The 12,858-nt window shown below is 53.7% G+C and overlaps 1 protein-coding gene across 4 annotated transcripts; it reads right to left on the bottom strand.

The window, feature by feature from the left end:
* Positions 1 to 2,133: 2,133 nt before the first annotated feature.
* On the bottom strand, positions 2,134 to 11,518 carry LOC117869678 (toll-like receptor 2). 4 transcript variants are annotated; one of them, XM_034756717.1, is made up of 5 exons: positions 11,367 to 11,516; positions 9,907 to 10,061; positions 6,362 to 6,505; positions 6,068 to 6,161; positions 2,134 to 5,481 (listed from the first exon to the last, which is right to left on the bottom strand). In XM_034756717.1, the coding sequence occupies exon 5, from the start codon at positions 5,453 to 5,455 to the stop codon at positions 2,948 to 2,950; it is 2,508 nt and encodes an 835-aa protein (XP_034612608.1). In that variant the 5' UTR covers positions 5,456 to 5,481; positions 6,068 to 6,161; positions 6,362 to 6,505; positions 9,907 to 10,061; positions 11,367 to 11,516; the 3' UTR covers positions 2,134 to 2,947. The 4 variants fall into 4 exon arrangements, with proteins under 4 accessions (XP_034612608.1, XP_034612609.1, XP_034612606.1 ...); XM_034756718.1 differs by lacking the exon at positions 9,907 to 10,061 and having other exon boundaries at positions 11,367 to 11,518; XM_034756715.1 differs by lacking the exon at positions 11,367 to 11,516 and having other exon boundaries at positions 9,907 to 10,731.
* Positions 11,519 to 12,858: the final 1,340 nt, after the last annotated feature.

Genomic DNA, 12,858 nt, shown 5'->3' with positions numbered 1-12,858 from the left:
TTGTACCTTCCCCCTCCCCCGGTCTCTCTCTCTCTCACCTCCTCCCTTTGCCTCCAGCTCACTTAAGGCCGTCTGAAAGTGTCCCACTTAAAAACCACTGTGCAGTCGCGTTAGGAAAAGACACCACTCTTTTATTAAATATAAAAAGTCAGCAACATGCTGTACGTCACTTCGAAGGCCGGTGCCTACGTTGGTTTGCACAGACAACGGAGGCGCGGAGCCATGCTCCAAGCCCCGGCGTCCTTTTGAGACCTTTACATTGAAAAAACACAACCACAAAAACCCACAACGACTTCATTTTTAAAGAAGGTCCATTCAAGCAGGAGAAGGGGAGAAAGTATTTGAAGTCAGAGCCAGTCTGAACGCGGGGACAGCTGGTTCGAAATATTAGCACCTTATATACATTTGTTCTCACAAGTAGTTATTCCGTCCCCCCCACCTCGCTCCCCCAAAAATCTGTAAAAATGGGGAAACAGAAGCACCCAGAGAGGATCAGATCCACCAACAGAACTCTGGAGTCAGGCTTCCCACTTTAGACAGCACAGCTTCTTGTAGGGAGGCCAACCCCTAATGAAGTCAATGAAGGGGAAAAAAAAGATAGAACCTCGATTTCAGATGTCTGAGTGTAACTTGGAAGAGATACCCCTGCCTCCACCACGGGATCAGAACGGACTTCCCAGCTCTATTCCCAGTGAATGCTAAGTGCATGGGCAACCCAGACAAGAACTGCCAGCAGCCCCATTCGGTTGGCCCTCTGCCCCACATTTCAGAGGGGCAGGCCTGTTGGGGACTGGGATCCTCTGCTTTCCACGAGTCGCGATGCAAAGGCGGCGAGGCTCACAGAAGACTACTTGGCCCCGTGGCAAAGATCCCCAAAGGGCAAAGATTAGTCCCGCAGCGTCGACTCAGTGGGCCAAAATGAAACAAGTCACCTCCGACGGGCCCTTGTGGTTAAAAGGACGGCATAAATCCATTACATAAACTAGGGATGTCAAGCAATTAAAAAATTAATTGCGATTAATCGCGCTGATAAACAATACTAGAATACTATTTATATAATTGGTTTTGGAGATTTGTAATAAAAATAATATAAAGTGAGCACTGTACATTTTGTATTCTGGGTTGTAATTGAAATCAATATATTTTAAAATGTAGACAAATCCAAAATATTGAATAAATTTCAATCGGTGTTCTATTGTTTAACAGGGCGATTAAACCTGCGATTAATTTTTTGAATCACGATTAATTTTGGGGAGTTAATCGCGTGCGTTAACTGCGATTAAAATGGACAGCCCTAAAATAAACACAACAGAAATACGTTCTTCCCCTCTCTGGCTCCACGAATCCCGCTCTGACGGGCTCAGTTTGCAGTTTCAAGCACAAATTCTCCCTTCCCCTCCCCACTAGGGATCATCTATCCAGCCACATCGCTGGGGAGATGGAAGATTTTGCCACCGGAACTCTGCTGGCAGCTATGTCCACGGTATGAGACTCCAGCTCGGTGTGCCGTAACCAATGCAGCTGAGAGTTGGAGGTCAGTAAAAGAGGCAGATTTTTGGCAGAGGCATACCTGGAGCAGATAACGGCGCCTATCTCGGTCACTTTCAGTGATCACAAGTGCAGAGCGCTCAGGTTAGGGCTGAATGATCCCGACAGCCATGGTTCTAGACAACTGGAGTGTAGAAACTTCAGTCAACATCTCCTACGCAGAGGGTGCCGCTCGCTCTGGCAAAGGGTCAGCGCAGACTGCACCCAGCACTGACATTAGGAAGTTTAGGCTTGAACTTAGACGAAGGTTTCTAACCATCAGAGGAGTGAAGTTCTGGAACAACTTCCCAAGGGGAGCAGTGGGGGCAAAAGATGTATCTGGCTTCAAGACCAAGCTTGATAAGTTTATGGAGGGGATGGTATGATGGGCATATACCCATTTTGGCAATGAATTGATCTTTGATTATTAGCGGTAAATATGCCCAATGGCCTATGATGGGATGTCAGATGGGGTGGGATCTGAGTTACTACAGAGAATTCTTTCCTGGGTGTCTGGCTGGTGAGTCTTGCCCACATGCTCAGGGTTTAACTGATCGCCAGATTTGGGGTCGGGAAGGAATTTTCCTCCAGGGCAGATTGGCAGCGTGAGGCACAGATCACTTGCTGCAGGATTCTCTGCACCTTGAGGTCTTTAAACCACGATTTGAGGACTTCAATAGCTCAGACATAGGTTAGGGGTTTGTTACAGGAGTGGGTGGGTGAGATTCAGTGGCCTGCGTCGGGGAGGAGGTCAGACTAGACGATCATAATGGTCCCTTCTGACCTTAAAGTCTATGAGTCTATGAGTCCTCGAGCGGGTAACAGCTGGGACGTAAGCGGCTTATGCTGCAAAGAGATGAATTTCACTCAGACACTAAAGTGCACGAGCCCTAGCAAAGTTGTAGCCTTCCATTACGACTTGCCTGGCAATACTGTCGCTGGTTAAACCTTCAGGAGAAACAAGAGGTGGCGGGATCAAACAGTGGACACATAGGTTGGCTACATTTTCAGAGTTGGACTTGGAATAGGGGGGGCTCCTTACTCCCAGTCCAAGAGCATAGGTCACCCAATGGCTAGTGGGTAAATACAACACATTAGGTAGCCTCCAACGTTCAGAGGCCAGGTGCTCGGCACTCTCTAACAAGGAGGCCCCTTTAAGAGGGGTCTCAAGTTGGCCCAATAAGATCATTGCTCCCTTCCAAAAAAATCTGGGTCTGGAGTTTAGTAGCCGTTCATGCCGTCCCCTGTGTTTGCTCACAGTCCGTAGGGAATGGAATACTGGACAGCTGGCCAAGACCTGGAGCAACGTCCTTCCCACCACATCCGCAAAGCAGGACGTCGGCGTGCGAACACACAATGCACTGTGCGAGGCGTGTAAATCAGGAGCAGAGGCAGCGCGGAGCTGGAGTCCAAGCGAGCGCTAACTCGCAGGGCTAGCCACGGCGTCGATGGTAGTTTCCTCTTCAGCTGGACTGCTCACCACCTCATCTGAGCCCAACTCCACGCTGGCCAGCGAGACCCGATCGTGGCCAGGCTCGGCTGCTCCCGGTTTCCCCAGCACGTTTCTGAGCTGTATCCAGAAGAAAGGCTGCCGGCTGGGCTCCAAAGGCCATTCCAGGTAGGTTTTGGTGCTCAGCATCTTCCGGAGCTTGCAGAACTTGTTGGGCAGGCTTTGGGGATCGATGGCCTCTTTCACCACGAGGATGACGTCCTCGTAGCCCAGCCCGACGGCCCGCTGGTGGGCGAAGTAGAGCTCGTAGTTGCACCACTCGCTGTCGACGAAGCTGCGGGAGAGGACGAAGATGATCTTGTAGCTGCTCTCGATGTTCTCGATGATGTTGTCGATGATCCACTTGCCCGGCGTGAAGTCCCTCTCGTGGATGCAGATGCGGTACGGGGGGCTGGAGCTCTCCAGCCGCTGGAGCAGCTCTTGCCTCACCCAATCGGCGTCTGAGCAGCTGTAGGAGATGAAGGCGTGGTAGGCGTAGGCCCGAGTGGGCTGAGTGTGGCGGGCGCGGTACTTCGACCGGATGATGCGGTAGGTGGCTTGCAGATACCACAGCACGTCGAACTTCCAGCACAGCACCATGGTTGCAATGATCACAACGGCTGTGACAGAGACAGAGATGGCCACCACCACCCTCACATCGCACTCCGTCAGCCCCGGGGTGTAGGCAGCCACGCCCATGTCCAGCAGGGACTCCGGGTGGTAGCACGTCCAGCCCTCGGGCCAGTCCAGCAGGGTTAGCTTACCCTTCCTCCGAGTCTCCTGCAGGAAGCCGTAGAGGTCGCAGGTGCAGTGGTAGGGGTTGTTCCCGGCCTTGAGGCTGGTCAGCTCTGGCATGTTGACGAAGGAGCCCTCGCTGATGACACCGAAGGAGTTGCCGTCCATGGCCAGTATTCGCAGGCTGGGGCATCTCCACTCTGAGGGAATAAACTTGATCTTGTTCCCACTAAGCTTCAGCTCCTGGAGGTCTTGGCAGCGGACAAAGTAGCTCATCTCCAGCCGGTCCAGCTCGGAGTAGGAGAGGTCCAGGTAGTGAAGGGTGATGGGCAGGCACTTGAAGATCTCCATGGTAACAGTGTTGTGGTCCAGGGCCAGCCAGACCAGGCCAGGATTCCACTGGCATGCCGTCTCCTTCAGGCCCCCAATGTGGTTGTGGCTGGCGTTGATATGGGTCAGGCGAGGCCAATTGGCCGTGAGCTTAGCCACTATGCCCAGGCTGGTGAGCTCGTTTTTGGCCATGAGGAACCGCTCCAGTTTGGGCAGGACGTCCTGGTAGTTGCAGCCCTGGTTGTAGATGTAGGCGTCCTTCAGCCGGTTGTTGGAGACGTCCAGGGTCACCACGTTGCGCATCTCGTCCCAGGTGTCGCAGGGCACGAAGTTGAAGTTGACGTTGAGAATGGAGAGGTTGGCCACGCCGCTAAACCAGGTGAAGGTCCAGTCGAAACGCAGGATGTCAGGGTTGCTGATGTCCTGCAGCAACAAGCTGTCCAGGGTCAGGTTGGTGATGCCCGTTTCCGAGCGGTTCCACTGGGAAGAGCGGGCGAAGTCAATGGACATCAGGGAGAGGTCGCGGATGCGGGACTTCTGGATGTTCAGCAGGGCCAGGCGTAGCAGGTTCTCGTTGAACTTCCCCCGGTAGAAGACCAGTTTGCTGGCTTGCACCTCGGCCAAGCCGGAGAAGAGATCTGCGGGCTCAGTGTAGTAGGTGAACTCAAAGAGGTTGCGGAAGCGGAGGTACTGCAACGGCTTGCCCCTCAGGTCCCGCAGAATCATGGGTAAGGCCTTGGGATTCTTGTCCAGGGCTATGTCACACCACAGGGCTGTGGTGTTGAGCACCGAGAATGCCCCGTTTTGATACTCCAGTAGGCTGGACGCTGTCTTCAGGGCAAACTTCTGCAAGGCTATATTCTTCAGCGGGAGGAAGTCCCACTTGCCGACCGTCTGGATCAGAGACCCGCCCATGGAGAACTCCTGCAGGTTCCTCAGAGTGCTGAAGACCTCGTCCAGAGTTGAGCAGAGGTACAAGTTGTTGGACATCTCCAGCCGCCTCAGTTTCCTCAGAGGCTTCAGGGCCGGCGAGGGGATCCGGCGCAGGGAGTTGTTGAACAGGCTGAGTTCCTCCAGCAGGACGTTGGAGGCGAAGGCATCTGCTGAGATGCGCGAGATGTTGTTGTAGCCCAGGTCCAAGCTCTGCAGCTGGGTCAATGCTGAGAAGTCCCCTGTGGCGATCTCTTTGAGCCTGTTATACGAGAGATCCAGTCTGAGCAGGGTGCGGGGAAGGTGCTGGGGAACGCGGTTCAGGTTCTGACCTTTGCACGTGGCAACTTTGTTGTCGGCGGTGACAAGACATGGGTCAGCCCCATCTGCCAGTCCCACGATCACCACGCACAAAGCTATGCACATCCCAGCTAGTGGGCGCATGGTCTTCTCTTCACATGTTTGTTCACCTGAAAGATCGAGAAGGATGTCCTGTGAAACGCCCTCGTTACTTTCAGAGACCTGTCCACACGCTAACGTTAACCTATAGAGCAGAGACCTCTACCGCCCCACGGTACAGTCGTTCAACTGGCTGAAGAGAACACTGCATCATTGAGTTACCGATGGTACTCTCTGCGGATTGGATATTTACAGCAGCTCTATCCCTAGCCACTGAGACATCCAGTCCAGCATCCTGGAACAAACCATCGGCCTGTAGTCCCGCCCCCCCGGGACCCCACCCCCTTCCACCTGCCCTCCCAGATCCAGCTATTACCCCACTTTATTCCCTCCACCTCCTTCCTGCCACGCAGGACAAGCCAATGGTGCCTCTACCCCCATCTCTCTGTGCCTCAAAGACAGGTCCATCTAGTTCAATATCCCCCACCGCCTACCATTCTCGATTAGGTCACCGTGATCCTGGACAGAGGTTAGACATTGGGCACTCCCATCTGGCACTTCACTTCCCACAATCCCATGGGGCCAGTGATCGTGTTCACTTTAACCCCCCCTCCAGTTAACAGAACTTGGCTCCACAACGGGAGAGAATGCACTTACAGAGCAAGAGGCGCTGCCCCTCAGGTGACGGAGGCGAAGCTGCGCACAGCACTGCAGGGGGCAGCCGTCCCTTCCATGCCAGCCCCGGACAGTCCTAGATCAAGAGAGAAGCAGCGTTTTACTGGACGCAAGCTGAATCCACTGGCCACCCACGCTAGACACGCGTCGGGGAGACACGCTGCATCTCAGACTTGCTTCCCGGACCAACCCCCACCCCCATCTTCTGCGCAATGCTAGAGGAACATGGCCGCCGGAGGGAGACTTTCAGAAAGTACAAATGGGAGGAAAATAAACCTCAAGGAAGCAAGGTCAATACCCGGATGCTCGCGACGGAAAATGCTGCCGACGGCGTTCTGTGTCCCCGCCGCTCAGTCACATGGGATGAGGCTACGCCAGAAAGAAAGGGATGGCTTCTCCATCACTCGGGCCGCGTCTTCACTGCAACAGATAACATGAGTTAGTCCGCTTGAACTAACTAATGCTTCCCCTTCGAGCTACACGACGAATCCTACATCTAAACCCATGGTTCTCCAGTTCTACAACCTCCCTGCATTCATCACCTGAGCGCCAACCTCCTCACTCCTCCCACGCCAGCCCACGGGCCGCCTCGCTCAAATCGAAAGCACCTCCTTGCAACTCAAGTGAGTGATTCGTGTGTGGATGGGAGTCGGGTTAGGGCAAACCTCCAGTTATAACTCAACGTGACAACGCACCGAAGACAAACCCTTGGCGTCTTTACAGCGAGACGGGATGTCTCTCGGAGACCCGCTCGAGTGGATCCAGAAGTTGCGGTGTTTGATTGGAACAGGTTGAAGTGTTTCGTTCAAGACTTGTTTTGGTAAAAGCGATGGGAAACTGAGTAGACAACACTTCTCCTCCCCCCCCCCCCCCACCTTGAAAACTTCACGTTGACCACTGACATTTTGGCCAAAAACTTGGCTATTTTTTTTTTTTGTAATTAAAATCCCCAAAATGGGTCAAGAAGAACTGACTGAAAACAAAGTTAAAGATTTCCTGACCATCTGCAGGTTCAAAAAAAAAAAAAAAACCACAGGTGAGATTTTCTGGTCTGCGCTAGGCAGGAGGTCAAGATACAGAGCCATATACCGATCATCTCTGGCCTTGAAATCCAGCTGCCCTGTGTGCTTTTACAAGTCTGGGGAGGGCGTTCGCCTTTGGGAAGAAAGTTGCAATAGAAATCCTGAGGACGGCAAGTTGTAAACACTCCCAGAGAGCCCAGCACTGAAGCATTAACTAGGGCTTATTCCTGAATAACTCCATGCGCTCATTCTTATTCCAGAATAAGTGTTTTAACCCAGGGGTTAAGCTAAACAGGGACAAGGCACTCTTGTTCTGGAATAGGACTATCCGGCACCTGGCACTCTTCAGAAACAGCTGTATCGTGTGTACACAAGCCCTTAAACCATCACTGAAATGCAGCCACCTCTGGAGTGGAACGAGAAGGGGGAAAAAAACAGATTACACCGCCTGTGTAATTGTCCAAGCTTGCCCTTCTCCTGTATCCCTCACCTGCCCTACTGTTTGTTCTATACTTGGTACATGCTTTTAGAGCAGGGGTGGGCCAACTACAGCCCAGGGTCCACATCCTGCCCTCCAGACATTTTAATCCGGCCCTTGAGCTCCCGCTGGGGAGCGGGGTCGGGGGCTTGCCCCACTCCCCATGTGCTGTGGCTCTGTGTGGTTCCCGGAAGCAGCGGCATGTCCCCCTTCTGACTCCTACGCGTAGGGGCAGCCAGGGGACTCCGCACGCTGCCCCCACCCCAAGCGCCACCCTCACAGCTCCCATTGGCCGGCAACCATGGGAGCTGTGGGGGCGGCGCCTGTGGACGGAGCAGTGCGCAGAGCCACCTTGCCGCGCCTCTGCGTAGGAGCTGGAGGGGGGACACGCCGCTGCTTCCGGGAGCTGCTTGAGATAAGCGCCGCCCGGAGCCTGCACCCTGACCCCCTCCCGCGCCCCAACCCCCTGCCCCAGCCCTGATCCCCCTCCTGCCCTCCGAACCCCTCAGTTCCAGCCTGGAGCACCCTCCCACACCCCCAACCCCTCATCCTCAGCCCCACCTCAGAGCCTGTACCCCCAGCCGGAGCCCTCACCCCCTCCCGCACCCCAACCCCCAATTGCAGTGAGCATTCATGGCCCGCCATACAATTTCCATACCCAGATGTGGCCCTCGGGCCAAAAGGTTTGCCCACCCCTGTTTTAGAGGGTAAGCACTTTGAGGCAGGGATGAGCCATGTGCTAGCTACTGCACATATACATTGGGGTCCCTCCCGAAATTCTGATAGCATCCCAATGCCCCGGTCACAACATCAGGTAGCTTTACTTCAACTTCAGCTTCGTTAATTTACATTGCAACACCGTTCACACCATCATAGTAAATTACGCTGGGCAGTGACGTGGGGGCGGTGTCTTGCTTCAGTATCTTACATAAAACACTTGGAATAAAACACTTGGAATAAGTAGGAACGTCCATCATCCTGTCTAGTTTCACAATAGTTCAGAATGCCCTGGCTAAAATCCAATACCAGTAACTCTAGGGGGGGGAATAGCTCAGTGATTTGAGCATTGGCCTGCTAAACCCAGAGTTGTGAGTTCAATCCTTGAGGGGGTCACTTAGGGATCTACGGCAAAAATAAGTACTGGGCCCTGCTAGTAAAGGCAGGGGGCTGGACTCGATGACCTTTCAGGGTCCCTTCCAGTTCTATAAGATAGGTATATCTTTATATATTATATTATTATAAGCCCATAAAGCTTCCCAGAGTCCTCGGAAATAAAAGACACAATTATGTTATGAATAAAAAAACGCCAGGGAAGAGTTCACTTCCATTAGATTCAACTTTCACACCTAAAATCCTGCGTTACCTTCCTAAAACCAGTCCCTGCCCCCATGAGATTTAAAAAAAAAAAATCAAACCAAAAACATCAGCCTTGCCTGCATAAAGCCGACACTTTTTGCTAAAGCTATTTAGTCAAAAACCCAGTTTCTGGGGGGGCAGGAGGGGGAAGCCGTTGAGGTGGAAAATATTAGCACCAATATTTCTATATCGCAAGTGTTATGTCATCAGGAGATTTTTTCACCACAGCTCTCAAGCCAGGTGGATAAAATTTTTGTCGATTAGATCATTACAAGACAATTGAGGATTCTAGTAAACATGCATAATTTGTCTAGAGAGGCCTTCTAATAGGGAACATGATTTCAGTTGCCAGCTGTCTGAAAGCGAATACCATGGCTTTAGAGGACCCGAGATTGGTACACCAGGGGAGACAGGAAAGGAAACACAGGCTGATCCTCAGATGAATAGCGTGAGGCTGTAGGGCATTCTTCATTAGACAGTTAGCACTAGACTGGAGGCAGGAGAGCCCACCGCACTGGGGGTCAGGAGTAGGGTGACCAGATATCCCGATTTTATAGGGACAGTCCCAATATTTGGGGCTTTCTTTTATATGGGCTCCTATTACCCAGGGCCGGCTTTAGGACCTGCGGGGCCCGATTCCACGGTCCGGGTCTTCGGCGGCACCTCGGCGGCGGGGGGTTCCACTCCGCGTCTTCTGCGGCACTGAAGAACCGCCCCCCCGCCGCCAAAATGCCGCCGGAGCGGACGGCCGCCGGGTGAGCCTAAGGCGCGGGGCTCTCTTAGGTGCGGGCGTGGGGCCCGATTCCGGGGATCACTCCCCCATCCCCTGTCCCGATTTTTCACACTTGCTGTCTGGTCACCCGAGTCAAGACGCAGGTTTCTATTACCAGATCTGACACCTGGGGCAAGGCACTTCCTCCGCGCCTCAGTTTCCCCATCTCTAGGGCAGGGAGAACACGACTCACCTCTGCAAAGCGCTTTGCGGTCTCTGGAGAAAAGCACTACGATAAGTCGGGGGGGGTTTCTTACATCAGGTGCTGCAGGCAGGGATCTTCTATTGGCCGGGAGCTGGCCGGAACAATCCCTCCCCTTGGCCCGGTTTTCAAGGCACCTTTATCTCCTGGAGTGCCGATCCAGTGGGACCAGCATGCCAATGCGGCGTGGGAGAAAGGAACAGGTACTGGCATGTAAACGCTTCCCCACTGCATCTCCAGCGGCTGGGGCCCGGGGCGCACACGCCACTTTCCCCTTCAGCAGCTCCAGGGCGCTGCCAACCCCATTGCGGCTCCCACACCGAGCCCACAAGCCGTCCAGGGGGCTGGTCCAGCTTAAACCCGGGGGGCTGCCGCGGGCAGGGCGAAGGGGCGCACCCGGCAACTCCTAGGCGATCACCCGGGGCTGGGCGGAATTTACTTGGGTCCTTCTTTGGGTACGAAGGGGCAGCTGCTCCTGTAGCCCCCCCATGCAGTCCGGGGGCCTTTGCTGAGCTAGCTCGCCCCTTGGCTAGGTCCCGGGGGGCCACCAGCCGGGGCTCCCCTCTGGCCCCACCGCGCCTCCCATACCGCCTGGCCCGGCCCTCGGAGCGACTGAACCGGCTTGTGTACGAGGAAGATTTCTAGGCTCGGCAGGGTGGGGCGCCACCTCCCTCTTAAAGAGACAGCACGCCTCGAGGATTTGTTTTCTCTTCCCTTCTCCCAGACACCCCCCAAACCAAACCCCCCGGGCTGCAAACCGGGGTGATACTTCGGGCTGCCAGGCTCAACGCATTACTGTCTGGGTGGCACTTTCAAAGCCCGGTTAGTGGTAGCTCCTAGGGGCCCTGGTTGTGGGTTCAGGGCCCTGCTGTGCTAGGTGCTGTACAGAGGGAAGAGCCCTGATGGAAATAGGGAGGCCAGAGGGGAACAGGCACAGAGAGGGGAGGTGCCCAGCCGAACAGAACTCAGCTCTCCTGTGGCCCAGCTCAGTGCAGGCTGTTCTACCCAAAGGTCATTTTCCTTCCCCACTTACAAGAGAGAGATTAGGGTGTATTTCTGGCCCACTAAATCACTGGATTAATGGCCCAGTATCCTGTCTCTCCAACGCTGGCTGCTTCGAAAGAAGGAGGAAGACCCCAAGACAGGCTCACCTGCCCCCAGGAAAGTTTCTTCCTGGCCCCCTGCCAGTTAGTGGTTAGCTCGTGCCCGGGAGCATGGGGGGCGGGGAAGAGTTGCAGCTGGCACAGGGCAACTGACCCCTTTCAGGAGAGATGGATCCAGCCCAGGTGTGTCTGGCCCATCAAGCTGGGTGGCATCGATCCTTTCATGAGCAGGGAAACCAGGCCTGCAGCTCACAGTACGCTTTATTTAAAAGGGCATCCCTCTAATGATGGGGGAGTGTTGTCAGATGTTTATATGGATAATCCTTTAAAATCTCCTAAAGTACTGACCTTAATCATATCCTGCAGCAGGGTGTTCCACAGATTAATTATGCACTGTGCATACTAATTCCTTTTCATCCAGAGCCCTCAGTAAAACACTCTGGGCTCTACTGCTGGAGAGGGATCTGTTAAGAGCTGGGTGTTATGACTTCGCTTGTGAGCTTTCCGGAGCAGGTTCTGTCTCTTTGCTCTCTGTTTGCACAGCACCTGGAACTAAGGGGCATGGTGACACCACCACAATCCAAATAAAAAATCCCTGGGTAAATTGTTCCAATGGCCAATTACACTCACTGGTGAAAATCTGCATGGCGAATGGGCAGTGAGCTCAGGGTTAAGAGGCTGCAAAACCTACACTCCGCGATAGGATCCATAAAGAACTGTTTACCCAGGGTAGCATGGAGACCCCAGGACTGGACAGAAACTGTAACAGCCCTAAGGATTTTGCAGGAATCTGTCTCCGCTCCCAGCAGGAACAAACAAATGAATTTATTACCGGAATCGAGACTGCCAAGCAGCAGACAATAGCCGGCGTCAAAAAACTATGTAGGCAGTGAATGCCTGCTGGAGTCACCCCTGGCCCTTTCTGTGTATAAATGCCCGACATTCCTTACCTGCATGGTGGCGTAACAGATCACGATGCCCAGCACCCAACCCTTATTGAGACCAACAGTTTCAGCTGGCCCAGACCAAGGTCTCAGGTCTGCCAGTTGGAACCCCTTGTCTCTTGTTTAACTGGGCGTGCAACTAGCCTGCTGCAAAGTTTATGCTTTTCTGAACCCGTCTTGCTGTAAAGGACATTCTGGGGAACTGGGTCTTCCAGCCCCAAATCCAGAGGGCTCCCTAGTGTCCCACATGGTCATCAGCCGCTGCGGAGACTGCTAGGTAGTGTCCAGCTTTGTGATGTGCCAGGGGAGGGAGAGGCTCAGAGCAAACAGAAATAAATCTGTCCCTCCCAGGTGTGTTTAACGTCACTTTCCAGGCTGAGTCAGCCCCCCAAAGCAAGGTCTAGTTATAGCCAGTGAAGGGTTAAACCCATGGTGCATGTCAGCCAGGGCTGGTCAGTGGCCTATATGGAATGAGTTTGGCAGGACTCATCCTGGTCACCCACGGCACACAAACCCCAACACTAGGACTGGCACCAATTGGCTCTCCTTGTGGCCAGCGCCAGCAGAGGCCAAGGACTGGATGGGCCACAGAGGCTCTGAACTAGCACAAAGATCGAGCTAGCAGCTGAAGCGGGACAGATTCAAACTAGAAATGATGTTGCGTTTTAATCGCTAACCCTTGGAAGAGCTAAGCTGGGGGCCGGGGGACACTCGCCCACACTAGAAGTCTTTAAATCAAGACCGGACGTCTTTAAGAGACACGCTTGAGTGCAATCAGGCATTACGGCTGGATGCAGGAGTTGCAGTGCAACATTCTCTGGCCTGAGCGATACAGGGGGTCAGACTACGGGCTTGTCTACACTTGGAAATGAACTGAAAGAGCTATTCTGGAATAC

This window comes from Trachemys scripta, chromosome 24 (genome assembly GCF_013100865.1).
Source record: "Trachemys scripta elegans isolate TJP31775 chromosome 24, CAS_Tse_1.0, whole genome shotgun sequence".
Lineage (NCBI taxonomy): Eukaryota > Metazoa > Chordata > Testudines > Emydidae > Trachemys > Trachemys scripta.
The sequence above is the reverse complement of the archived record's forward strand: the minus strand, read 5'-3'. Positions and strand labels throughout refer to the sequence as shown.